The sequence below is a fragment of the Oryza sativa genome, chromosome 9 (genome assembly GCF_034140825.1).
Source record: "Oryza sativa Japonica Group chromosome 9, ASM3414082v1".
NCBI classification, from domain to species: Eukaryota; Viridiplantae; Streptophyta; class Magnoliopsida; order Poales; family Poaceae; genus Oryza; species Oryza sativa.
The window spans coordinates 5574360-5600973 of NC_089043.1; the positions used below are offsets into that span (position 1 = coordinate 5574360).

At 48.4% G+C, this 26614-nt stretch overlaps 1 protein-coding gene across 1 annotated transcript; it reads left to right on the top strand.

The window, feature by feature from the left end:
- The first annotated feature begins 14159 nt into the window (after nt 1-14159).
- Nucleotides 14160-14924, top strand: LOC136351845 (uncharacterized). The gene has a single exon (XM_066304268.1). It carries the CDS (start codon nt 14160-14162, stop codon nt 14922-14924), a length of 765 nt encoding a protein of 254 aa, XP_066160365.1.
- Nucleotides 14925-26614: the final 11690 nt, after the last annotated feature.

Sequence of the window (26614 nt, forward strand, 5' to 3'; positions counted from 1 at the left end):
CAAGGGCTCTAAAATTTCTCAACTTTATAACTATATCTCGTACTGTGCTAATTGCCAAAATATATTTTGGACCACTGTCTTTTGGGTGTTTTGCTTGTAATACCGGTTATGGATAAGGCATACCCTCTATCCTACGACTTATGGAATACACCGATAAGGTATACCTTCACGTATACGGTTGGTTTCCGTATACGTCGTTAGGAATTCGCCTCAAATTATGGAAAATATCTCCACGAAGTTAAGGAATTGCAGAAGTCCTACTCGGAAAGGGTAAAATCTCCAGTATATCGTGTCGGTTTACATATCTTCAAGTCTTACTTGAGGGTCAAGGTATCCCACGATATAAAAGGGACCCCTAGGGAGAGTCAAAGGGCATCGCATCTCATCGCCAACACTCCCACCAAAGTTTATGAAGCCGGAGTCCCCGGAGCCAACTCGCTGGGAGATCTCGTCGAATTCCTCGACTACGGTCTCATCGGCATCGCCAATTCGGTTACTCTCTTTGTAATCTGTTCTCATCATCATTGATCCCATATAAACTGGACTAGGGCTATTACCTGATAAGGGGCCTGAACCAGTATAATCCTTGTCTTTTGTCTGTTTTGATGTCGTACTACGTAGATCCCTGTTCCAACGTACCCCAATACCCTATTCTTCCGGTCCGCGAGTATCACTCGTGACAGTGGAGCGCTAGGTAGGGGGACTTGGTGCTCAAGGATCCACCAGTATGACTTCAAGACTCCCCGACAATAGCCTCGTTACCAGCGCCAATCAAGGAGTTTCTACCTCGACACCGCTGGTGTGGACTCAAGTCGGATCTATTGTCGTTCCGATCTACATCGTTACACCAATCTCGACTGGCCCAATCGTCATCGGGAACGAGAAAGGTACGGCTACGACTGAGAGAAACAATGCCCCGCCGACAATTCCTCCCACTCCGGTGGAGAATGGAACATCGACAGCCCCAACACCTGGGAGGAACCCTCAAGCGGCTGAGTTTCACCCCTCGTGTGAAAAATCGAAGCCGACAAGGACAACCACCCTGAAACCGAGAACTTGGTGTCCCATACATAAGACAACCAAGCATGCTCTCGAGGACTGCCCGGTGATACTCCACGTGCAAGCTGAACTCTACGCCTGTTGGGAACGGGGGATACAACGCACTTCACCAACGAGTACCACCTACTGTCCGATCCACAGATCTAGAGTGCATGATCTCACCAACTGCAGGGTCTTCCTCAGGACCCTCAAACCAGCGCATCATCGCGTCCAGCGGCCACGAATTCAAACTCCGTGTGTTGCCAAGGAACCAGATGCGGCTCCGGTCCTGGATCGGTTTGTTGGATTTGTCGACGCAAACAAGCCATCCGTGTTACACCTCTTAGAAGGCTACGAGTCCTCCTCGCAGTCGCCTAGAGATGTAAACGTGGTTGACAACACTGAGACGAGCTCGTCCGCCGCTGCGAGAACACCAGCTCATCAGTTGCGGAACCTGGACGCGATATTGAGGGAAGGCCCTTTTGATCCGGTAACAAACCTAGACACCAGCAGATGGGCAGAGTGGCTACGTGAGACCGTGACCAACCTCAACACCGCGTTTGCTGAAGCCGCAGGTGGCCCAGAGCCGAACAGAGATAGAGAGCGACTTACCGGAGATGCAGAGGATGAAAACCCCGACGGAAGGCCTACCGGCAACCGCTCCCCTCCAAGACGTGACCCTACACCACCGCACTGTGAAGATGGCGACCTTCGCGAACATCTAAACGGACGTCGGCGTAACAGGAGGGAACGCAACGAGAACGAGCGCCGCCAACATCGTTCTCCTCATCGTGAGGATGGCAATCCGCACCGACAGCATCGTCCTCACTCCCCATCTTAACGAGAGCGGGACGATGGCCGAAGGAACATCTCCAACAGGAATCGTGATCGTCGAACTCGTGACGACCGACGCGATGACAACGACCGGGATCGGGACAACTGTCCCCGGAGACAAGAAAGGAATAACGACGAATGACGAGATCGAAACTCCAAATCTCCTCATCCGAGTCGAGATCGTGGACGTGATCATCGTTCGAGAAGTCGGGCTCCTGATCCAAGCGATCCCTCATCTTCGTCTTCATCGTCCTCTTCGGATCGACCTCCACAAAGGCATCGCGATCGTGGGCCATGCCCTGTCCCAGGCAATGGATGCAGGGCATTCACACCCGCACTTCACAACGTGCGGTGGCCCGAGAAGTTCTGACCGGGATCGATCGGGAAATATGATGGAAGTACAGACCCAGAAGAATTTCTGCAAGTCTACTCCACAGTTTTCTATGCCGCTGGCGCAGACGACAACGTCCTGGCAAATTATTTGCCGGCCGCGCTGAAAGGCTCTGCCCGGTCATGGTTTGTCACGCCCAGAAATTAAGCCCTAAATTTTTAGACTATTTTGTGTATTAAATCCCTATCCAGGACTAGCCAGGGTACACAAAACGACAAGTAATATACAGTTCCAAACGTAAATAAAGCATAAAATACTTACAGAATAGGCTCTTAGTCCTCACACTGAAAAGAAAGCAGCAGCAGCGGAAAAGGCGATCCTAGAGGGGCTTCAGCTCCACTCCACAGGCAAAACTCAACTGGTGTCTGAGCCTTGATCCTCTAACTTTGTCTTCAGCTCAGAAGCACTACACTTCTGAAAAGGGAGAACAATAGCAAGGCTGAGTACAACCACCATACTCAGCAAGCCACACCAACGATGCAGATGTGCAAGGGGATTCAAGAATGGCTTGTGGCTATTTGCAGAAAGGTTGTTGTAAAACATTTTATTGAGCAAAACGGTAGAACTGTTGAGTAATTAAGGTAATATTAAATCTCCACTGATCAACGCTACACTACGTTGAGCAGGCCCAACCAATCCACCTGAACTACAGTGCATTGGGCCGATTTATTAAGTGTGAGACTAATCACGGTGAATCCGGTCGATCGCCCATAACTGCGGCCATGGCTATTCGAATAGTTTTACTCTAGCCATAGGTGCACAACTGTACCCACAAGACACAATCCACCGGCATGTCACCGTGCCTGTGCAGGCACGTCACCATGTCGAGTGATTATGACCAGACTCTCCGCATAACTCTCCCCTAACCATCCACACCACGCTAAGCTTTCACCCCCACCCCCTACCCCGGAGGTGGGCAGTCCCCTCGTGCGCCGCGGTGAGTCCGGCAGCTGGACAACCGGACACCCCGACCGACCCAACTCCATCATGCCCACCCTCACCACCGGTGCCTAGGAAAGGGTCGAGCTATACTTCAAATCAAGCAGTTACCCACTCCCGCTTGTGGTAAGCACTATAAGTCTTGCAGGGTTTCTCGTGAACCGGTCCTTAATTGCCATGGGTGCGACCCGCAAAACCATGCACCCATAGCCCACCATTCAGTCGCATTTTAGTTGGATAATTATGACCACGAAACATGGCCAGATGTCTCGAGCACGCAGCTCATCAAGATACTAGAAGGTCTAATACTGCAATTATCCCATCAACTGAGCTAGCGTTAATTAAGCATGGCTAAGCAAATAATTCTAGCTAGGTCACATAAGTAACACGAGCTAGTCGATTTATCACCCAAGGTTGACAAAGGACAGATATCAAGTAAATATGGCACAAGCGAGCAGATAGGTAATACCCGGATCGCATGTAATTAGCAAAACATGCATATTTATTTGCAAACGGTAAAACATTTGTAAAATAGGCTCAATATGCTCAAGGGGAATGTGTGACGCCTTGCTTCTTCAAACAATCTTCCGAACTCTTTTCCTTGCGACCGCGATCTTCCAAAATGGCGGAAACTACACACTGGCACGCAAAATGAGGAAAAACTCTAATAAAACCAAAGAAACAGTACATAAAAATTAAATAAATATGTAGATCTCAATTTTAGATGAATTTTGCAAGTTGAATGGCCCAATTTGGAGTTCGAATGAGTTAGATATGAATTTTATAAGTTTTGAGCCATTAAATGAATTTCTAGAATTATTAATGATTTATTGCGCAATTATTAATTGTTTTCTCAAGGGATAAGATCATCGCTGATGTCATCAAAGGGGGGAGGCTGGCGCCGACACGCGGGCCCCACACGTCAGCGGCTCCAAAGGGAGGACACACGGTGGACTCGGTCCACCGCGGCCTGGGCGGCACCGTGGACCCGGACCACGGGAGTGGTCCACGGGCGGCGACACAGAGCGGCCAGGGGCGGCGGCGGCTCACGACCGGATGTGGCCTCTGGCGACAACACCGGCGACATGACGCGACGCGGTGGCGGGCATGGGAGGCTGCCGCCGAAGGAGAGAAAGGGGAGATGGAGGGGACTGCTCACCATGCGTCGGGGCGGCGGGGGCAACGGGCGGCGGCGGCGCTCCCTCGGGAAAGGTGGTAGCGGAGGTCCGACGGCGACCCATGAGCACGAAGCGGCGGACGGCGGCCGGGATTCCCTGGGGAAGAAGATAGAAGGGTTAGGGAGGAACATAGGTGATCGGAGCGGTGAGAATACCACGCCGGATAGGAGAGGAATGGTGGAGCTCACCGGCGACCGAGAGATGCCGAGCTTCGGTGTGATTTCGGTGGCTTGGAACGGCAGCCGAGGTGCGGTGGGGCGTGGCAGCGCTGTGGGTGGCGGCGGCATGGCCGGGCAAGGCGACGCTCGCCGGCGGGAGGCGGCAGTGGCTCGGGTTGGTGGTGGCGACGGGGTTTTGGCGGTGGTTTGGGGAGGGGAAGTGGTGGCCGGGCTTTGGCTCGGCGCAGAGGAGCCAGTGGTGGCAGTGGCGCGGTGCGGCGGTGGCTATGGCGGCGGTAGCGCGCGGCTAGAGTTCGCCGGAAAGTAGCAGAAGTGGGGGACGGTGTGGGAAGAGCGAGGGAGGCGATGGGAAGCTCGGGGGTGGAGAGGAAACGGTAGAGGAGAGCCGGACGATGCTTTATATGGGCGTGGGGGAGGGAAATTGTGGCCGAGAGGGCGGAATCGGGTGGCAACGGCCGGCGACATGGGCGACATCATGGGCGAAGTGGAGCTCGAACCCGACACGATTTTTGGGGGAAATGTGGGGAGAGTGCAGAGGAGGTGGAGGGGAACCAATTTCATGCAGTTTGGGCGCGAGGACGCGAGCGGGAGTACAAAGGCGCGTCATGGCGGCTTTGGTTCTGGACGCCGAAGATAGAAGGAGGAGCTGACAGGTGGGGTCGCCAGGCCCACCTGTCGGCGAGGGAGGGAGGAGGTGATGGTTGAGGGAGGCGAAGTGAACTTTGCAAGGGGACGGGCCTTGGGGGCCAAGAAGGGAGGAGAGAGGAGGGAGGCCGGCCTGAGGGGGAGGAAACTTGGGCCGGAAACGGCCCAAAGCAAAGAATGAGGATTTTAATTCGTTTTCTTTTTTATTTAATTGGTTTAATGAACTTTGTATTATTATAATTACTTCTTGAGCTCCGAAAATTCACGGGAAAATTTCAGAGAATATTTTAGGGCGCAAAGAATATTACAAAATATTCCCGGCCATGATTTTTAAAGGAAATTTTTAATTCCCTCAATAATTTCACTTGATTAAATTGCTTTAACTTTTATTTAATTTCTAGAAAAGCATTATTAAATGATTTTTAATCCCGAACGAAAATCAGGGCATTACATGGTTCGTCCATCTCCCGCCAAACTCAATCTGTTCATGGGAAGATTTATGGCAGCAATTCGTCGCCAACTTCCAAGGGACTTACAAGCGCCACGCGATCGAGGACGACCTACATGCACTAACCCAGAACCCAGGCGAATCATTGCGGGACTATATTCTGCGCTTCAATGAGTGCAGAAATACGATCCTCGAGATCACCGACGCTTCTGTCATTCGAGCATTCAAGTCTGGCGTCCGAGATCGGTACACCACCCAAGAGTTGGCAACGCGCCGGATCACATCCACGCAGACGACACTCTGAGACGCAAGGAGGGAAAGAGCAAAGCGGGAGACGAGAAGAAGAAGTCGACTGATAAAGACGCACCAGAGTCAAGCAAGAAGAGAAGTCGCAAAAGCGGGAAGCGCAAGTCTTCTGGAGAGGTCCTTGCCGCAGAGCAAGTAGAACCGTCCAGGCGCTCCAACCCTCAGGGCGACGACTCTCGCAAGCCATGGTGCCCAATCCACATGACAAGCAATCACGCCTTGGAAGATTGCTACGTCATCAAAAAGGAGCTCACGAAACAACTAGCAATCGAAAGAGGAAAGCGAGTACGGAGACTGCAAAAGAAGCCACCACCGACAACTCTAACTCCGCCTTCCCGGAGTATGATTTGCATGTTTCCCACATCTTCGGTGGATCCACTTTGTACACCTCTAAGAGGGAGTACAAGAAAGCGGAACGCGAAGTTTGCTCCACTTCACAGGCGACTACCACCAAGATGAAGTGGTCGCAGCACAAGATCGAGTTCTCGGAAGCCGACCACCCCAAGACCGTGACTTGTCACGCCCGGAATTTCTATCCAAAATTCCAAACGCTTACATGTGCGTTAAATCCTCGTCCAGGAATCAGCCGAGGCACACAATAACAAATTGATAATAGAGTACTATCAAACAACTAATTAATATTCGCAAAATGAATAATTATTACAGAGGTGGATAGTTCCTCTCAGAAGAATAAAATTCTACGCAGCGGAAATAAAAACAAAAGACTAAACAGCTATGGCGACTCCACTCCACAAGCAACTTGACCCGAACAAAGCCTAATCCTCCTGATCATCACCTTCACGGAAGTACTCCTCCTCTGATGAATGAATATTGCAAGAATGAGCATATGACATACTCAACAAGCCACACAGCAAATATGCAAGTGCACAGGATAACAAAGGATGGCATAATAAAGCTTATTTGCATAAACAACATTTAATAAACATTTGAGAAAATAGTAAAATAGTTAAGCAATTAAGCAATATTAAATAAACACTATACAACACACCCGTGTTGCGTAGGCCCAACCACAACTGAACAACCAACCCCGGTTGTACAAATCAAACCTCCATACCAGGAATATACCATTCCAAACCAGGAGTCAATTTAATTATCACAATATTATCATTAATAATGAGTAATGTGAGACTAATCACGAAAAACATTGTTAAACCCAGCCATAACCGCGGGCACGACTATTCGAATAGTTTTACTCTGGCCAGAGATGTACCACTGTACCCACAAGACACAGTTCCACAACACGTCACCATGCGCCTCAGTACCACCACAATACCTTGCAAAGGAACTGTGACAATACCTCTCAAACAACACAACTCACCACAGTGCACCATTCCTGGATCATAATCTCCCCCTCAAAACCAGAGGCATGGACTCCCCAGCGACCCCCACGGACTTCTCGCCGCTTCACAGTCTGGCACCCCGTAATGAATCATGCTATACAAAAGATAAAGCCGTTGCCCACGCTGGCTTGTGGTTGGCACAGTAAATGTTTCACAACAGTAGCTCGTGAACCGGTCCTTAATTGTCATGAGCATGACCATCACAACCATGTGCTCACAACCCACCTTTAATCAGGTTTTATTTATCAATTAATTATCATAACACGATTAACCATCGTGAGCTACCATTAATTATAACCATAAGTAATAATGTAATATGATTCATCCCATTAATGAGCTAATGTTTCTAAGCATGGCTAAGCAATTATGCCTATATAGCACTTAGCTGAACTAAACCAATATATAAGGTCCAAGCTAAATCAATTTATTACCCATAGGAAAATAAAGTCATCTTCGGCCATTAATTAATCGGGAAAGGCTCACCACTCGATGACACTCGAAAATAATGCATAAGTTGAAATAAAACATTAGCTTTAAACGGGTTCAACATGCTCAAAGAGTTGTTTGGGATCTGTGTGACTTGCCTTGAGCTTCTTCAAACCCTTCTGAACCTTCCTCAACGTAAACGCTCTCCTCTGGAACGTCGGAAACTAAAACAAATGAACAAAATCAACAAAACAGTACAAAAACAAGCATAAACAGTACATGTGGATATTTTTAACATGTAGATCTTGATTCTAGATGAATTTAGCAACTTGAACCACTCGAATCCGAGTTACGATGATTTAGTTATGAATTTTCTAAGTTTAATTGATTTTCATCTAATACAGAAAATTATCACGAATTAAATAAATGATTTATGATGTCACGATGACATCATCACAGGCCATGGCACGGGACGACGCGACCACCGGTGATAGAGGGCTCGGCCGGGCTATCCGAGAACACCTACGCGAAGAGGACGACGACGCGAACTCACCGGTGCAAGAAACTACGACGGACGACGACGTACGGCGGCCGGCGATGAGCTCCGACGACGGCACGGCTTGGCTCGACGTCGACGGCAGCGCTCCGGCGGTCTCCAGTGGCTGCAAAGGGGCGGCCGAGGTGCTCCTCCTCCGCGCGAACCCAACGGCGGCAATGGAAGGCGGCGGCGACAGCTACAGCAGCGGCGCGGCGCGGCTGGAAGGGCGTCGGCGACGGCGGCGACTAGGGCTACACGGCGGCGGCGCTACGGGCAACGGTAGAGTTCGGGACTTGAGGGGAAACGTAGAGGACAACTAGGGGATGCTTTATATAGGCTTGGATTAGAGAGATCGGACTATCCTAGGGTTAGTTTGGAGAGATAAACTCGAAAACGAATTTGATTCTGATGAAATACAAAGCAATTAGCTCCGATTCTTGGGGGAAATGATGGAGGACAACAAAGGGATAAAAACACCTCAACCAATCGGACTTGGAGATGGCCGGAGGCAGCGGATTTGGAGGGGAGGCGGCGGCGCTCGGGCTCGGCTTGGCCAGCCGGAGGTGGAAGATGACCCCGACATGTGGGCCCCACATGTCGGCGGATTGAGAGGAGAGGGGCGGCGGCTCGGCTTGGGCCGGCGTGGGCCGCGCGTGGCTGGGAGGAGAGTTGGGCCGGAAACGGCCCAACGGCCTAGGGGAGGGTTTTAAAGACTTTTTCAATTAAAATAATTCGTGAAATGATGTTTCATTTATTAAAAATACTTTCCTTGCTCAAATAATTCCTAGAAAAATCTAGAAAATAGATAAACAAGCAAAGTATTTAATGAAATTTTATCTAGCTCAATTTTATGTTGAAATTTTTCCTAGATTATTAGAGTTTAACTTGTAGGCTTTTAAAATAATTTCTAAAAATGCATTAAAGAATGAATTATTAAATTAGGCGATTTTCAGGGCGTGACACAACTACACCTGGCAGATATCCGATTGTGTTGGAGCCCACTATTCGGAACATTAAGGTGGCAAGAGTTCTCATCGACGGCGGGAGCTCGATCAGTCTACTCTTCGCCAGCACTTTAGATGCGATGGGAATACCTCGAAGCAACCTGACGCCCACAGATCAACCCTTACACGGAATTACCCTGGAATCATCGTCTAAACCGTTGGGAAAGATCACGCTGCATGTTACCTTCGGACACGCCGAGAACTTCTGAATAGAGCAGATCACCTTTGATGTCGCGGAATTCGACACCGCGTACAATGCCATCATTGGGAGAACAGCACTCGCGATGTTTATGGCAGCCTCGGATTATGCATACTAAGTGCTCAAAATGCCAGGACCGAAAGGGACTGCCAGGACCGAAAGGGACAATCAATATCCTGGGGAACGCCAAGTTGGTGGTGCAGTGCGACAAGCGGAGCCTCGACATAGTCGAGCATACTCCCAACCCACCCGCCACAACCGAGAACCCCAAGAAAGTGAGCAAAATCAAGAAGACACCAAAACCAGATGGCACCATCAAGATCATCACGTTGTCCAGCGCCAACCCCGACAAAACCGTCAAGATCGGGGCATCACTGGATGACAAATAGGAACTCGCGCTCATCACCTTCCTCCGAGACAATGCGGACATGTTCGCTTGGCAACCGTCAGACATGCCGGGAGTACCCAGGGAGGTGATTGAGCACAAACTAATGGTGTGACCCAACGCCAAGCCAGTTAAGCAGAAACTGCGGTGATTCGCACCCGATCGAAAACAAGCCATATGAGAAGAGCTGGACAAACTTCTCAAAGCTGGCTTCATAAGAGAAGTCATCCATCCAGAGTGGCTCGCAAATCCAGTAATGGTACGCAAAGCCAACAGGAAGTGGAGGTTGTGCGTCGACTTCACCGACCTCAACAAGGCGTGCCCCAAGGACCACTTCCCTCTTCCTCAAATAGACCAATTAGCGGACTCAATGTCACGACCGGAAATAACCCAACGGGCGTTCCTTACGTGCGTGCATTATTCCTTGTCCCAGGAGGCAAGGTACACCAAAAGTTGATACAGTTCAGAGTTTAACAAGCGGAAGCGTAAATAGATAATTTATTACATGGGCGGCGAAGGCCTAGCACACATAAAGACAAACGGGAAACAGCGGAAGACTAGGGCGACGACCACAGACGCTTGACGGCAGGCACGAGCTAGACACCAAAGCCTTCATCTTCCAGGGGCTCCTCTTCTGGGTTTGGGAAAAATTGAGCAAGACTGAGTACAACCACCGTACTCAACAAGACACACCCACAAGTGCAGAATAAATGCGAGGGAGTACAAGGGAGTTATAATATAAAGGGTTAGGGTTTGCAGTAAACAGCATTAAAAGACACTTAGTTGCTCAAAGCTATTTTGTAAACACGATTCTAGAACTATACAGTATTATTTATCAAGGCCGTGAACCCACACGAACCTGCCTTACCCCAAGGCCTACGATGATTCAGACCGAACTGGCAACCCGACCCTGGGTCCCAGCTCGTCCCAAGCCAACCCAGGCCAACCATTCCACATTTTAGTTGTTAAGCAGGTTTTAAGGATTAAAACACTAACTTGGGTACATTGCTCAGCTTGCCCATAACCGAGGGCGCGGCTATTCGAATAGATTATACTCTGATCAGAGGTGTACATCTTTACCCACAAGACACATCTTCCTCACGTGTAACCACGTGCCACATACCACCACGGTATACGGACGGAAGACGTGACATAGTTTCCAACCCATCCTAGCCATAGACAAGAGTACCGACCCAATCCCACCTACGGCCGGAACCCCCGAGACAGGTAGGCAGGACTGAGCCCCTAGCAGCAGGACACCGGCCCTGTGCCATGACATCTCGACTACCAGGCCGCAGCTCGTGTAGCCTTCATTTGCCCTGGAGATGTCCATCGACCCCCGACTTCGTCCATCTCCATCCGTGTACTTTTGTTTATAACCAGACTGAGCCACAAACTAAGCCTTACCCACTAGACATGTGGAAGTACGGTAGTGCTTTGCAACAGAGGCCCGAAGACCGGTCCTTATATGGCTGAGGTGCTACTATCAAAACCATGCACCCCGAGCCCAGCCTAAAACCATTTTTGGGGATTTTGAATAGAGGGGGCGGTGTGAATCCAATTCCACAATAATTCATCAATTCCATAGTGTCCGGGTGATGAGAACATTCCCAAAGTCTAGAGTTGTAAAATCACCTAATGTTACCTAATTAAACAGCGAAGCATCTACCTAAAATCATACTAGTGGTACCATGAGTAGAGTGTCCACTAGTTGGGGTTTTGTTTAGTCTAGGGTGAACAAGGTAATAATAACAATAACAATAATAATAAGGTCATAACAAAGGTAAATAGGCATGGCTAGATAAAACGGTGATAACGCGGGAATTTAAATAAAGAGATAATGCAATAATTTAAAGCAACATAATTTTATAAACTGGGATTCAATATGTTCAAGGATGATGTGACTTGCCTTGCTCGCTTTCCCAAACGCCGGCTTCAACTTCCACGAAGAGTGGATCTTCCGAAGCTGCAGCGTCTAGACGACCAACGGAAAAGAAAAGGCTTTTACTCTAATAAACTCCATATAACCAGCAGGAACAAAGCACAAAAATGGGTTCTTGACTTCTTAAGGAAAAATTAGAGACTTGAACGGTCCAATTCCGAGTTCAAATGGCCAAGTTATGGCCATTTGAAGTTTATATGCTCTTTAAATGAATATTTGCGAATTTCTTCATTTAAATTTTAATTTAAAAATGGATTTATTGCGTCAGCCGAGGGGAGGGGCGCGCGGACCGGGTCCACGGGGGTGGGGCCCACGCGGCAGCCCCACGGTCCACGGTGGACCGGGCGCACCCGGGCTCACACCGGCCGGCGCCGTGGGTCCCACGCGTCAGCCGCACCTAAGGGCGCGGGCGGCTGACAGCCGGGCCCCACGCGGCAGCCGCTCGGTGCGCCCGAAGGCGACCACGCCGGCGCTGCGGCGGGAGGCGGCGCGCCCGCGCCCCTATGGTCGCCGGCGGCGGCCATAGGCACGGCGGAGCGGCGGCCGAGAGAGGGGAGGGAAGGGGGGAAACGAAGCGGCGGTCCACGGCTCACCCCGGGTCGACGGCGACGACGGAAACGGCGACCGGAGCGGAGGGAGGCGGCGGCGCGGCTCGAGTCGACGGGGACGGCGGCGTTCCGGTGGTCGGCGAGTGAAACAGAGGGGTGGACGAGGTCGGCGAGGATGCGGCGAAGCCGAAGGAGGCGGCGCCGAAGCGGGAGGTGGTCCGGGGCGACGACGGCGGCGGACCGGAGCTCGGCGGTGACGGCGGAGAGAGAGAGCGACGGCGCGAGCTCGATTCCGGCGGGGAGTGAGGGCGGCGAGTGGCGGAAACGGTGGAGGGAGGCACGGGGAGGGTTTATATAGGGTTGGGAGGGGGAGAGAGCGGCCGGACGAGGGGGAAACGGGCGTGGAAGATCCGGCCGCCATTGATGGCGCCGGCGAGGTGAGGGGAGAGGTTTCCAAACGAATCCGAGGGAGAGAGGGAGGGAAAAATGGGGGGAAAGAGGGAGGGAATCACGGGGAATATTTCCCCCCACTTTATTGCGCGCGTGGACGGCGGGAGGCGGCGGGATTCGCGGCGGCGGTGGCGCTAGGGCACGGGCGAGGCGGCGGGAGCGGCGGGAGGAAGGGGATGACGTGTGGGCCCCACCCGTCAGCGAGGGAGGCGGGCGGGCCCGCCCGTCAGCGGCGCGCGCGCGGGGAGAGGCCGGATGGGCCACGGGGAGAGGAGAGGGAGGGGGAGGGAGCTGGGCCGGACCGGCCCAAGAGGGAGAGGGGGAGGGAAAGGGAACTTTTTAGGGTTTTTCTTTTATAAAATCATTTTAACTTTGTTTATTTCTTAATAATTATTATTTGTGCTCTGAAAATTCCACTAAAATTTATTTACGCATTTTAGGCTTTTAGGAAATATACAAAAATCCTCCAAGCCTTATTTGACTTTTAACTTTGCACATTTTAATTGTTGGAGGCTTTCACACGGATTTTAATTATTCTAGGCATAATTTCGAGGATGTATTTTAGAGTCGTTTTGGGACGCGACACTCAATGGCTGGCTGTGAGTTGTTAAGTTTCCTTGACGCTTACTCCGGCTACCACCAAATCAGCATGGCAAAAGAGGACGAAGAGAAGACAGCGTTCATCACGCCTTTCGGTGCAACACATATCAGCGCGGCATCTAGGGAGCACTTGGTACTCAGCTTGGACAAAAGTCAAGGTGTACGTGGCCGACATCGTCATCAAAACCAAGAAAAGCGACTCATTGATCGACGACCTCAGGGAAACGTTAAACAACCTCTGAAGATATCAAATGAAGCTGAACCCGGAGAAGTGCACGTTCGGAGTACCGTCAGGGAAGCTGCTCGGTTTCTTGGTTTCAGGTCGAGGAATCGAGGCAAACCCCGAGAAGATCAAGGCAATCGAGAACATGAAGTCGCTACAAGGCTTAAGGAGGTCTAGCGGCTAACAGGATGTATGGCTTAATTGAGCCGATTCGTCGCAAAGATGGGAGAATGAGGACAACCCTTCTTCGCCCTGCTCAAGAAGCAAGACAAGTTCGAGTGGAACCAAGAAGCCAAGAACGCATTTATCGCGCTCAAGCGCTACTTGTCAAATCCTCCCGTACTCGTTGCTCCTCAAATCAATGAAGAATTATTCCTGTATATTGCTGCCACGCCTTATTCTGTGGGTACAGTTATCATCGTAGAAAGGGAAAAAGTACAACATCCCGCGTACTACGTAAGCGAGGCCCTCCACGACGCAAAAACTAGATACCCACAGATCCAAAAACTGCTCTACACCGTTGTCATGACATCGAGAAAGCTACGCCACTACTTCCAGGCTCATAAGGTCACCGTCATCTCCTCCTTCCCTTTGGGTGAAGTTGTCAGGAATAAAGATGTGGTCGGCCGAATCGCTAAATGGGTAGTCGAGCTAAGCCAATTTGACGTCCACTTTGTGCCAAGAACAGCCATCAAGTCACAGGTCTTCGCTGACTTCGTAGCCGTCTGGACTATCCCAGAGGACAGACCAGCCGCCCAAACGATCAACGAGACCTGGACCATGGCATTCAACGGAGCACTGAACAGCCAAGGAGCAGGCGCTGGATTCATCTTGACATCGCCCACAGGAGATCAGTTCAAGCATGCAATCCATCTAAACTTCCAGGCAACAAACAACACGGCCGAGTACGAAGGACTACTCGTAGAGATAAGAGCAGCAGTAGTACTTGGTGTCAAGCGACTAGTCGTGAAGGGAGACTCCGAGTTGGTCGCGAACCAATTACACAAAGACTATAAATGCTCTAGCCCCGAATTAGCCAAATATCTCACCGAAGTCAGAAAACTGGAACGCAAGTTCGACGGAATCGAAGTTCGACACGTTTATCGAAAAGACAATGTCGAACCAGACGACCTTGCACGACGTGCTTCCAGACGAGAACCTCTCGAGCCCAGAACGTTCTTGGATGTCCTGACGAAGCCATCCGTCAAGGACACGCACGACGATAGTACCACGGCTGATACCAGCAACTCGCAGGGGCTGCAGAGGTACCTGATGTCGCTGCAATCATAGAGACGACAGACGACTGGTGTACTCCGCTAATCAAATTCTTGGAGTCAGACGAGCTGCCGGATGACGACACGGAGGCTGAGAAACTGTCCCGTCAGGCTAAGATATATTGTATGATCGGCAACGATCTATACAAAAAGGCCCTGAACAGAGTTCTCCTCAAGTGCATATCATCCGACGACGGACAAGCTCTTCTCCTCGACATCCATGAAGGCATTTGCGGATCTCACGTCGGTGCACGTACTCTGGTCGGAAAAGCTTTCAGGCAAGGTTTTTTCTGGCCAACCGCTCTTAAAGACGCATGTGAAATAGTGCAATGATGTGAAGCTTGCCAATTCTTCAGCAAACACACCAAGTTGCCAGCACAAGCGCTCTAGACTATCCCTTTGACATGGCCATTCTCGTGCTGGGGGCTCGACATACTCGAGCCGTTCCCACGAGGACAAGGGGGCTACAAATTTTTGTTCGTGGCAATCGACAAATTCACCAAGTGGATTGAAGTAGAGCCGACAAGAGAAATTAAAGCCGACAACGCCATTAAATTCATCAAGGGGATATTCTGCAGATATGGGTTGCCTCACCACATCCTTACAAACAATGGATCCCAGTTCACCAGCAGTGATTTCCAAGATTACAGCATTGAACTCGGGGTCAAAATCTGCTTCGCCTCAGTGTCACATTCTCAGAGCAATGGACAAGTCGAGCGGGCCAACGGAATAGTACTACAAGGGATTAAAACTCGCGTCCACAATAGGCTCATGGCCTATGATAAAAAGTGGGTCGAAGAACTTCCCTTAGTACTATGGGCCGTACGAACCACGCCGACTACATCCAACAAGGAAACACCCTTCTTTCTCGTATACGGATCTGAAGCCATGCTCCCTATGGAGTTACAACATCAAAGCACACGCGTACAGAAGTATACCGATGAGGAACAGGACGAAAGGCGAAGCGACGATGTGAATCTTCTCGAGGAACATCGCGAACGAGTTGCCGTCCGAGCAGCCGCATTCCAACAGGCTCTTCGCCGATATCATGAGAAGCGCATCAGAGCTCGCACACTCTCCATCGGCGACTACGTCCTCCGACGAGTTCAAAACTAGGCAGGGCGTAACAAACTCTCGCCTAAGTAGGAAGGACCATACACGGTGGTTCGAGTACTGCGATCGGGCAAGTTCAAAATTGTAGATGGCGATGGCAGCGAGTTATCCAACTCATGGAACATTGATAAATTACGTAAATTTTATGTATAAAGTCAATGTATCCCAGACATGTACAAATCAAATATCCAAAGGTATTTTGATCTCCTTATACACCAGTGTCCTTTTTCCAGAGATCCCTTACCACGATAACACCTACTCTTGAAAACGAACCTATTGACCCTTTACGCCATTTCGACAAGACCTCCGAGAAACCTACGGGAATTTCGGCTGGGGACGCCCAGAGCAGATAAGGGCTTGTCGGATTCGAAGAGCCGAACGAACCATGTAAGACCTGGTCATGTAAGAGTGCTCAAAAGGTGTATTAACTAAGCCGTGTAATCGGAAATTGGTTTTTCCAACTTCACGGCTGGGGGGCTAGGTAAATTGCAATTTCAGATAGGCAAGTTACGGGCCATCGAGCCTTCCCCTATGAGAACAGACTTCTCCGAGGACAAGGCTGGGGGCTAGGGAGGGTACCTTACTCGACAACGGGCTAAAGACAGCCTGTAAAAAGAGTAGTACTCGCATATGACACGACCTATTTACACCTTCAGTAGATAGGTTCTTTATGATTACAAAACCCCTAACAATAATATATTACAAAATTTCTGTCAGATGTTTTTTACAAGGACTAAAAATCTACCACGACGGCCATTGCCAGTTCATGGAAGCAAACACCTCCTCGGCTAGGGGCGCAAGCGATCGCGCCGACCGGTCGACCTCATGCGCCGACAACCGAGAACGTCGAAAACCCCCACGCAGGAACCCGAGATCCATTTGCGGACGATGATCTTGGACGCAAGCAAGGACGTGGCCCCTAGCGCAGCGCCTCGCACGACGACACTCCTCCTTGAGGCTGATGTCGATGCGCTGTCCTATGTCCTCGAGTTGGGCACACGCCCCCGTCATCTAAGACAAGTAGCCTGCCGTACTCTCCTCGGGCTTCGGGCGGTTGACCTTCAACTGACGACAGACATCAGCCATGGCACTACAGCAGCTCTTGAGGTATGAGTTCACCCAGACCTCGCGACCACGAAGCACCTCCACGGCTTGGTCTTTTTTCACAACCATGAGTGATCGCTCAAGCTTGGCGACTTCAAACTTTGTCTTCCAGTAGTCGATACGCCTATCTCGCTCAGCGACGACACTATCGAGGTCTACAGAGGGCAGAAGATGTGACGGATGCTACCTCCTAAACAAAATCACAAGTTTAGGAGAGAGACTTCTATAAAACATCACACCTGAGCTCGCACGTGGGAACCCGACTTCACCGGCCTCAAGCAGGCAGCAAGTCGCGTCCAATCCCCCATCCTTGACGGCGTCGTCCGAGGAAGGCAGTCCAACCATCTCGACATGAGGATGTCCGCCTTGCTGGACGTCCTCGGGATCTACACAGCTACGGAAGGCAAAGGAACGCGACAAATCAACACATAATTCATGAAAGGAAGCTGCTGCATCCATAGAACAATGGAAGTGTTTATACAAAGACCATAATACAAGACAGAGAAATTTACTCCTCAAAAAGGGGGAGGACACTCTCCCCGAGATCCGATACGCTCGCCATCACGCTCTCCCGCGTAGTGTTAGCTGCCCCCTTCGCCAAGATCTCCTTGAGGTCGACGTTAGGGAGAGCCAGCTTCACGCACGCGAGGACGTGACACGCCCCCGTGTGGATCCCGTTAGAGATCTCCTCGGCAACGTGAGCGGCGTGCCGTGACGGGATGGTCTCCATCTCATCCGCGAGTTCCGACAATGCCGACGTCAGTGACGTCTCATTGGGGTGCGTTGGAATAGAGGACTTCGCCCCGCACAACAACGCTAACTGGAGGGAATCGTGGAGGGAAAAGAGGATGTCCTACGTATCATTCATCCTCTTCTCCAAACCTTGGCGCTGCATCTCGTTGCTGGCCACGATTTCCTTCATCTTCTGAAGGTCCTCGTGGGCAACCACGAGTTGCGCCTCCAGCTGTGCCACCCTTCCGTCCGCCGCCGTCGCGCGAGCCTCCACACGGTCCATTTGGGCCACCACCACCCGAGAACCCCTCTCGAGAAGGCGGTGGCACTCGGCCACCATGTCAGACCAAGTGGTCATCTTAGGTGGTGGCGCGGCCACAGGAGCAGCGGCACATCCCACGGACTCCGCGACGATGGGAGCAACCTCTACATGAGGAGCGACAGCGACAGGGGACCCACTCATCGCCGCCTCACTCCCACTCTGCGAGGAGACCACCGACGCTTTCCTACGAAGGCTAACAGACGTCATTGAAGATCGGGAATGCGACAACAAGGTCGATCAAGAATTTCGCTTACCTCCCGGCGGGCAGCTTCAATGTCCTCCTCTTCGGGGGAGGAGCCAGACTGCCCGTGTCCCACGTAAGACAGTAAATCATGACCCCATTTTTGACATCCTCGTAAAAGAAGTTAAAGGGCGAAGGCAGCACGCCTACCTCGGAACCAGCAGACTTCTACCGAGAACCATTGGGGGCACTCGATCTCGCCCACGGCTTACGCTTTGTCCCGCTGCCCCCAGCGATGGTGGGAGCGGAGGAGATCTTGGCGACTTCGTCGTCGACCTTCTCCTTTAGCGAAGCGGAGGCCCGGTGATCGACAAGAGGACCGATTACATCCGTCAACGGCAGAATCTGCAAGAGTTGAAGTCACTTTGGCCCTTCAAAGGAATAAAAGATATAAGGTGTCCTGGTTCTCGCTTACATTGATGGCGGTAGCCTTCTCGGCTGCCGACTTGTCGCAAAGCGGGGCCGGCACCCCTTCCGCCGTGGAGGGCGCGCTGATCAGGACCTCCTCGACTCGCTGCGCCACCGTATCGTCAGGAAGATCTGAAACAAACAAAGATGGAAGGAAGCATGGTTAGATCTCGTCCACGGTTTCAACATCAGGAGCGAAAAGAAAGTGCAACGCAAGGACGAATACCCCGCGAAGAAATCTGAGTTATGTCCTCGGTTCCGGCGTAGTCGAATGCGGGGTGAGCGTGAGCTTGCAGCGGTTGGATCCGACGACTAACGAAATCCTCAACAATTTCATAGCCAGTCAGTCCTCGCTCGCGAAGACCACTCACGATGTCGACAAAAGCCTGGAGGGAGGGCGTCATCGGGGGTTTGGAGTTCCAGTCCTCGGAACGATCTGGTTGAACCTCGGGAACGATAAGAACCGGGTCGAGTTATTTTATCCCCAGGTATAACCATCTCGTCCTCCACTGGCTCCGAGATGAGTGGCATTGGAGTGGGATGTATCTTGCCTTCATGCCATCACGAAGGCGGAATCCGCAACATCCTGAAACCCAATTGGGTTCCATCCACCGGAGTTCGTAGAAAAAGCGAAAAAGATCAAGGAAAGGCACTACCCCAATGTAGGGCTCGCAGAGATGAGCAAAAATGCTCAGGAAGGCAATGGAGTTGGGGTTTAGGTGCAGGAGAAAGACCGTAGAAGTTTAAGATCAGCAAGAGAAATTCGGAAGGAGGAGGTAGAAAGCCACATTTGATGAAATCCTCTACCGCTATCATGCGACCTAAAATGGGAGAAGGAACAGTACCTCCTGCCTCCCTCACCATGGTTTGCTTCGGAGGGATGGCTCCTTCGTTGTACAGCTTCTTCAGCGTGGCGGCATCGGAGGAAGACTGCTCGAGGTCCGCCATCGGAAGAAGATTGCCGGTGGAGGGTGTTGAAGATTGGGGAACGAAGAGTCCGAAGAAGTTGAGGAACAGTGAGAGTTTTTTGGCAAACGGACCCGAAATGAATCTCAAAATCCTATTATATAGGCGCACTACCTGACGGTTCGTATTTCGAGGAAAGGGGAGAGATTGCCGCCGAAAATTTCTGGGGACCGTTGTTCAGACTTCAATTTAAATTCAAAACCTGCACAGATAGGCTCCCTGAAAGCGTTATCGACAACTCTACATCTCTACGGTTATATAACCGAGGTTGATCTAACGAGTATGACAACGCTATATCAGGAGAAGTCGCGTGCGAGAACATGAATTCATTTAAGTTAAAGTCGGGGGCTACTGTCAGGGTTACGGATAAGGCATACCCTCTATCCTACGACTTATGGAATACACCAATAAGGTATACCTTCATGTATACGGTTGGTTTCCATATACGTCATTAGGAATTCGCCTCAAATTATGGAAAATATCTCCACGAAGTTAAGGAATTGCAGAAGTCCTACTCGGAAAGGGTAAAATCTCCAGTATATCGTGTCGGTTTACATATCTTCAAGTCTTACTTGAGGGTCAAGGTATCCCACGATATAAAAGGGACCCCTAGGGAAAGGCAAAGGATATCGTATCTCATCGCCAACACACCCACCAAAGTTTACGAAGCCGGAGTCCCCGGAGCCAACTCGCTGGGAGATCTCGTCGAATTCCTCGACTACGGTCTCATTGGCATCGCCAATTCGGTTACTCTCTTTGTAATCTGTTCTCATCATCATCAATCCCATATAAACTGGACTAGGGCTATTACCTGATAAGGGGCCTGAACCAGTATAATCCTTGTCTTTTGTCTGTTTTGATGTCGTACTACGTAGATCCCTGTTCCAACGTACCCTAATACCCTATTCTTTCGGTCCGCGAGTATCACTCGTTGACAGATAGCAAGATAGTTATATTAGGAAAGAATCTATTTTATACCGCCGAGTTTGTTTGAATTCAACGATTTGCCTTGACATTGTCTTTCTATGCGCCATTGGGCTAGGCCTTATTTTCAAAAATATCCTTATGGACATACAAGGTTAACAATTGATTATCTAATTTGAAGTTTTAAAAAAATAAAAACTTTTATGTGGCCTCCTTACACAACATGGACGTTTGTATAGAAGTTTTAAGTTTTTTACATTTCTATTTTTTAAAAAAATATAATTTATCTGCTATATGCTATATAAAATATTTTTTATTGTTGTTTTTAATATAAATCATCTTTCATACACTACATAAAATATTTTTGTGCTATTATGTCTTGTATAAGCAAATTCTCTCTCATATAGCACATAAAAATATTTTTTTAAAAAAATCTAAATTTACCAGAAAAAACTTGAAACTTGTATACAAACTTACATGTTGTGTAAGGAGGCCACATAAAAATTTTCATATTTTTTTGAAACTTCTGATGAGATAAATTAATTGTTAATCTTGTATGTCTCTTAGGTGTATTTTTGATATTTTTGAAAAGAAGATCTAGCCCAACGACGTATTGTAGAAGAATTGATAAAGCCACCGGTATATTATAGAAAGAGATAATGTCGATAGCAAATCGTTTAACTTGAAAGACTCGGTGGTATAGAATGGAGTCTAGTAGTCATCATAAGACCACATTTCTGGAAATGCACACAGTGATGAGAATGAGAGAATCTACTTCAGATGGGTGATGATGGGTACATTTCAATATTTTTATATAGTTATGACAGTATAGAAGTTAAGGTGAAAGAACAAAAACTTGTCTATGAAATCTGGCTCTATCAAAAATCTAAATGGACAAAGAAGCTCTTATATATGTCTGAAACAAAATGAAAATGTGGCTCATGCACTTGATAGTGCAGTGATAAAAGATGTGTGGTTTTAACCATAAGGTCCCATGTTTAATTCTCAACACGCTTATAATTTTTTTTAGAACGAAAAGAAAATCTGAATAAAAATAATAAGCATGGGCCGGCCCACGCACCTATTAAATATTAAAGGATGGGGTTTTCCTTTTCCGGAAGAAAGAAAACGGACAGACTTGTCTCCGACCCGACCCGACCCGACCAGATTGAAAGCAGGCGAGGCGAGGCGAAGCGAGCAGCTTGGGTAGCGCATAGAGACGAACACTTGCAGTGCGTGCGCCACGGGACGGGATGACCATGGCGATCTCTTCCTCCTTTGGTATTTTTCGCTCTCTTCCCCCTTCGCCTCCTTCCACGGCCGCCGCCGCCACCGCCGCCGCGTCCACTAACTAATCTCTCCTTCCGATCGCGCTCATGCAGGTGGCTGCTAACATTTTTATTTTATTTTTGACCTTCTTCGATCCTGGTTGCTCCCTGTGTGTGAGTGAGATTCAGGTAAGTTTCCTCGGCGAGCTCGCCGTCCTCGCACGCGCGCTGGAATTGAGTTAGCTAATCTCATTCCCGTCGCCGCAGATTTGAACAGCAGATTTGAACAGCAGAGAACGAAGAAGAAGCCGGCGGCCGCTCGAAACCCTTGACGGCGACCGGCCGGCGCTGCGCTCTTCAACCACTACACATACTTACAGTGAGTGACTAAGGTAAATTAATTTCCTCCGCACTCGATCGTAGATGATCCTGCATACGCGTTCTCCGGCTTGCATTGCTAGCTGATCCTAGTTGAGGCCAGGCCACCAACTACTCGATCGATAGATTTTCCGTTCGTTCGTTTCGTCCGGCGCGTGTGTGCTCCAGTGCGAGGGGGCGATCCATACATACTCCAAATCAACCAAAGTTAATCATCTGCCATGTTCATTTCAATTCATCCATGCATCCAGTGCTGTGCGAACAAAAGTGATGTGATTTTATAACCTTTTTTTGAGTTGAACTTGTCTAGACCGAGTTGGGGGTTTAATTTGTCTCATCACCTTATGGCTTGATTTCTTTAGGTGCTAAAACTCGTTGGTTGTGTGCCGAGGCCGTAGATGTAAATCATTTTCATTATCTAAAAATATATCGATCATCTGCTTGTTTGATTTGTGTGTACTGCATACATCGATAGATTGTGTCTGTCATGCATGTTTGAATCTCTCATACACATGTATAGTATAGTATAGTATAGTATATCTCAGTAGTCGATAAATCATGATGCAGGGCAGGGGGCTTGGCTAACTGAAGATCGAGATCAGAGAGGCTATCAGAGCAGAAACATGGAGATCTATCTTATCAATGGCAGAGGACAAATTCCACTTTCCCATTGGAGATCCCGAGGGCCGTGGTACCAAGAACACGTATGCATCTCTGGTCAGCAGCATTGTCACTAGAATCACCACCAGAGCAATGGCGACCGTGGAGGGAAAGCCAGTTTGTGGGCCCTCGGGGTACTTTGAGATAATCCTTTTTCCTAAACCTGGCACTCAGTTCGCCGCAAAACATGCTAATGGCCGCGTCCGCCTGCTGTTTAACTACCAGAATCTCTATCTCGTCGCTTTCAAGGTGCAAGGTAAATGGCACAAATTCAAAGACCTCACTCCAAAAATAGCTCCAGACTATGCCAGCATCAAGAGGAAGAAGCACTGCGAGGCCAAGAATCTACCCTTCGAGTCCAACTACGGAGTAAGAGGAATGGCGGCAAACTTAGCACAACTCAAGGTGAGCAGACAAACTCCACTTCAGATCTATAAGATGCTGAGTTTGTATGACCCTGAGCACAACGCGGGAATGGTCCGATTGTCAGACTTGCAAAAGATGCTCTTCAAGACCTGTGCTGTGTTTCCGGAGGTGTTCAGATTCCCATTGCTGAAGAAGCGAGTCGTGTACCTGATGGGTAAGACAGCAGACGAAGAGAGTACTGTCGGTGAGCAACACACCGATCTGTTCCAGAACTGGGGTGATTGTTGCATGGCACTCAGGATGGGGAGACAAGCTTTCACGCCGATGGCTGATCTAGATATCTACACGTTCGACCAGCTGCTCTCTACGATCGGAGCCGTTTTGCCAGTTTGAAATATTCACTCTACGTGTCTTAGCTTGCTCCAAGCTGCTAGCTGCTTGCTTCTACCATATTATATAACTGCGTGCTGCTTAACTGTACTAAAGACCCCCCCTGCAGCTACCTCTGCTCTCCTTAGATATATAGGAGTATATGCATATATATAATTATTACCACTAATCATCTAGTATATCATACGACGACGACGATACATATGTATATGATCCACTTAATGTTACCCTGTTACTATCTAGCTACTTGCCAGATTTTGATCCACTACTCCATGTTGGTGCATACTTGAGACTAAATTTGCGTGCACATACTAGCTACCATGTATGTACGTACTATTATGTACCCTTCTTCTAGACAGCTTATTAATTAGTACTAATTAGCTTGCATATGGTGTGTCGTTCATCCATTCTGTTATCAGTTATCCTGCAGTTATTACATATATATATATACAGATGTTGTACTGTCAATATATCAGTTCATGCATATGCTCTCTACCTATCTACGTATTATATATGCATATGCATGAATCATATATATATATATATATATATATATATATATATATATATATATATATATATATATATATATATATATATATATATATATATATATATATATATATATATATATATATATATATATATATATATATATATATATATATATATATATATATATATATATATATATCTTGCTGAGAAATAAGTGGATATGTATACAACGTAACTTACACGGGTACACAAGTATCCATGCCATGCACGCCATATTTATGCTACAAATTGTTGCCATATATATGTATATATGACGCCTCATGTATAAGTGCAACTAGTTAATGAAAGCCATGCATTCATACTAAAATTTACGAACATATACATTCACATTAGTATGTTAGGCTCGATTATTAAATGTGTTCGGAAAATTCGACCTCTTAATTATTACTCCTTATATTAATTAATTAGGGCAAGTTCATACTAAGATACTCCCTAATTCGACCTCTTAAGTAGTACGTACCACTTAAATTTTGTTCATGTCATGGATCGGATCTCCTCGTCAACTAGTAACACTGGTGGAGAAACCATCTTTCGTCGGTCGGCCGATTTCCACAATAGTTCCGGATGCAATAAAAACCGGGGCTAAAGATGATCTTTAGTCCCGGTTCAAAAGGGTAACGGGCATATTTGATCTTTAGTCCCGGTTGGTAAAGATCATCTTTAGTCCCGGTTCGAATGCTGTCAGGGCATGTCAGGCCCCCCCGGGATCTTTAGTCCCGGTTGATACTTTAGTCCCGGTTGGTAATACCAACCGGGGCTAAAGATCCTGGTGATCTTTAGCCCCGGTTGTTGCTACCAACCGGGACTAAAGTCCCACCCCTATATATATGTCTTCTTCCTCCTCCAGCTGCCCGAGCAAGCTTCAAAATTTATTCAAAAAAGAGGGGAGGTCATGCCAAAATTTCTATTGAATTTATTTTGGTTATTACATACAAATCGGAGGTGCCTAAAAGGTTTGCAACTTCATCCTCCAATATTTTTTTTTGTCATACTACATTTGCACCTATGTTTTGCACACTTTTTTTTGTCTCCAAAATTTAGTTGTAAGTTGATGAGAGAGAAAATGTGTGTGGGGAAGAAAGAATATATAGAAATTTAGTTCATTTGCTAAACAAGGTTTTATAAAATAGTTGAGAAGGAAAACTCTAGTGAAAGTTAATCTTAAATAATAGAAAACAAACTAAAATGAAAATTAAAAGAAGTAAAACACATTAAAATTAGTTTAAAACTTTACACATAGTTTTTAAGAATTATTTGGTGTAATATTTTATTATTTTTGTATGAATAAAGATATCTTATAATTATTGTATGACTGTCATTATTGTAAGAATAATTATTTGTGTACGGTTTTTTTTGACTCATGTAGATGGATCGGCAATGGATGTACGCTGACCGGCGGTCCAAAAGAGTTTATTGACGGCGTGCACTATTTTTTGAGAGTGGCCGAAGCTAACAGGCAAAGGGGTTTTATTTGTTGTCCATGCAATAATTGTGAGAATCAGAAGGAGTATTCTGCATCCAGGACTATTCATTTCCACTTGTTTGAGTCGGGGTTCATGCCAAGCTATAATTGTTGGACATCCCACGGAGAGCAAGGTGTTGAAATGGAAGAAGATGAAGTGGAAGACGACAATATTCCGGACTTTGCTCAGTATGTTGGATTTGAAGAAAATCAAACGGGCGAGGAGGAAACAGCTGCTGATGGTAACGACGTTGCGGATGATCTTGGTCAGATGTTGCAGGATGCCAGGGAGGATTGCGAAAGTGAAAAGGAGGCCTATAAATTGGACAAGATGTTGGAGGACCACAGAACTTCGTTGTACCCAGGTTGCGAGTAGGGGCACAAAAAGTTGGATACCACTCTGGAGTTCTTGCAATGGAAGGCAAAAAATGGGGTTAGTGACAAGGCATTTGGCGATTTATTGAAACTCGTCAAGAACATTCTTCCGGGGGGAAACAAATTGCCCGAGACAACGTACGAGGCTAAGAAGATAGTCTGCCCGTTAGGACTGGAAGTTCATAAGATTCATGCATGTCCGAACGATTATATCCTATATCGCGGTGAGGAGTATGAGAACCTAGAAGCATGCCCTGTTTGCAAAGCACTACGATACAAGATTAGACGAGACGATCCAGGAGAAGTTGACGGGCAGCTAACAAAGAAGAGAATTCCTGCTAAGGTGATGTGGTATTTCCCTATAATACCATGGCTAAGGCGTTTGTTCAGGAATAAGGGGAATGCTAGAATGTTGCGATGGCACGCTGAAGAGCGTCAACAG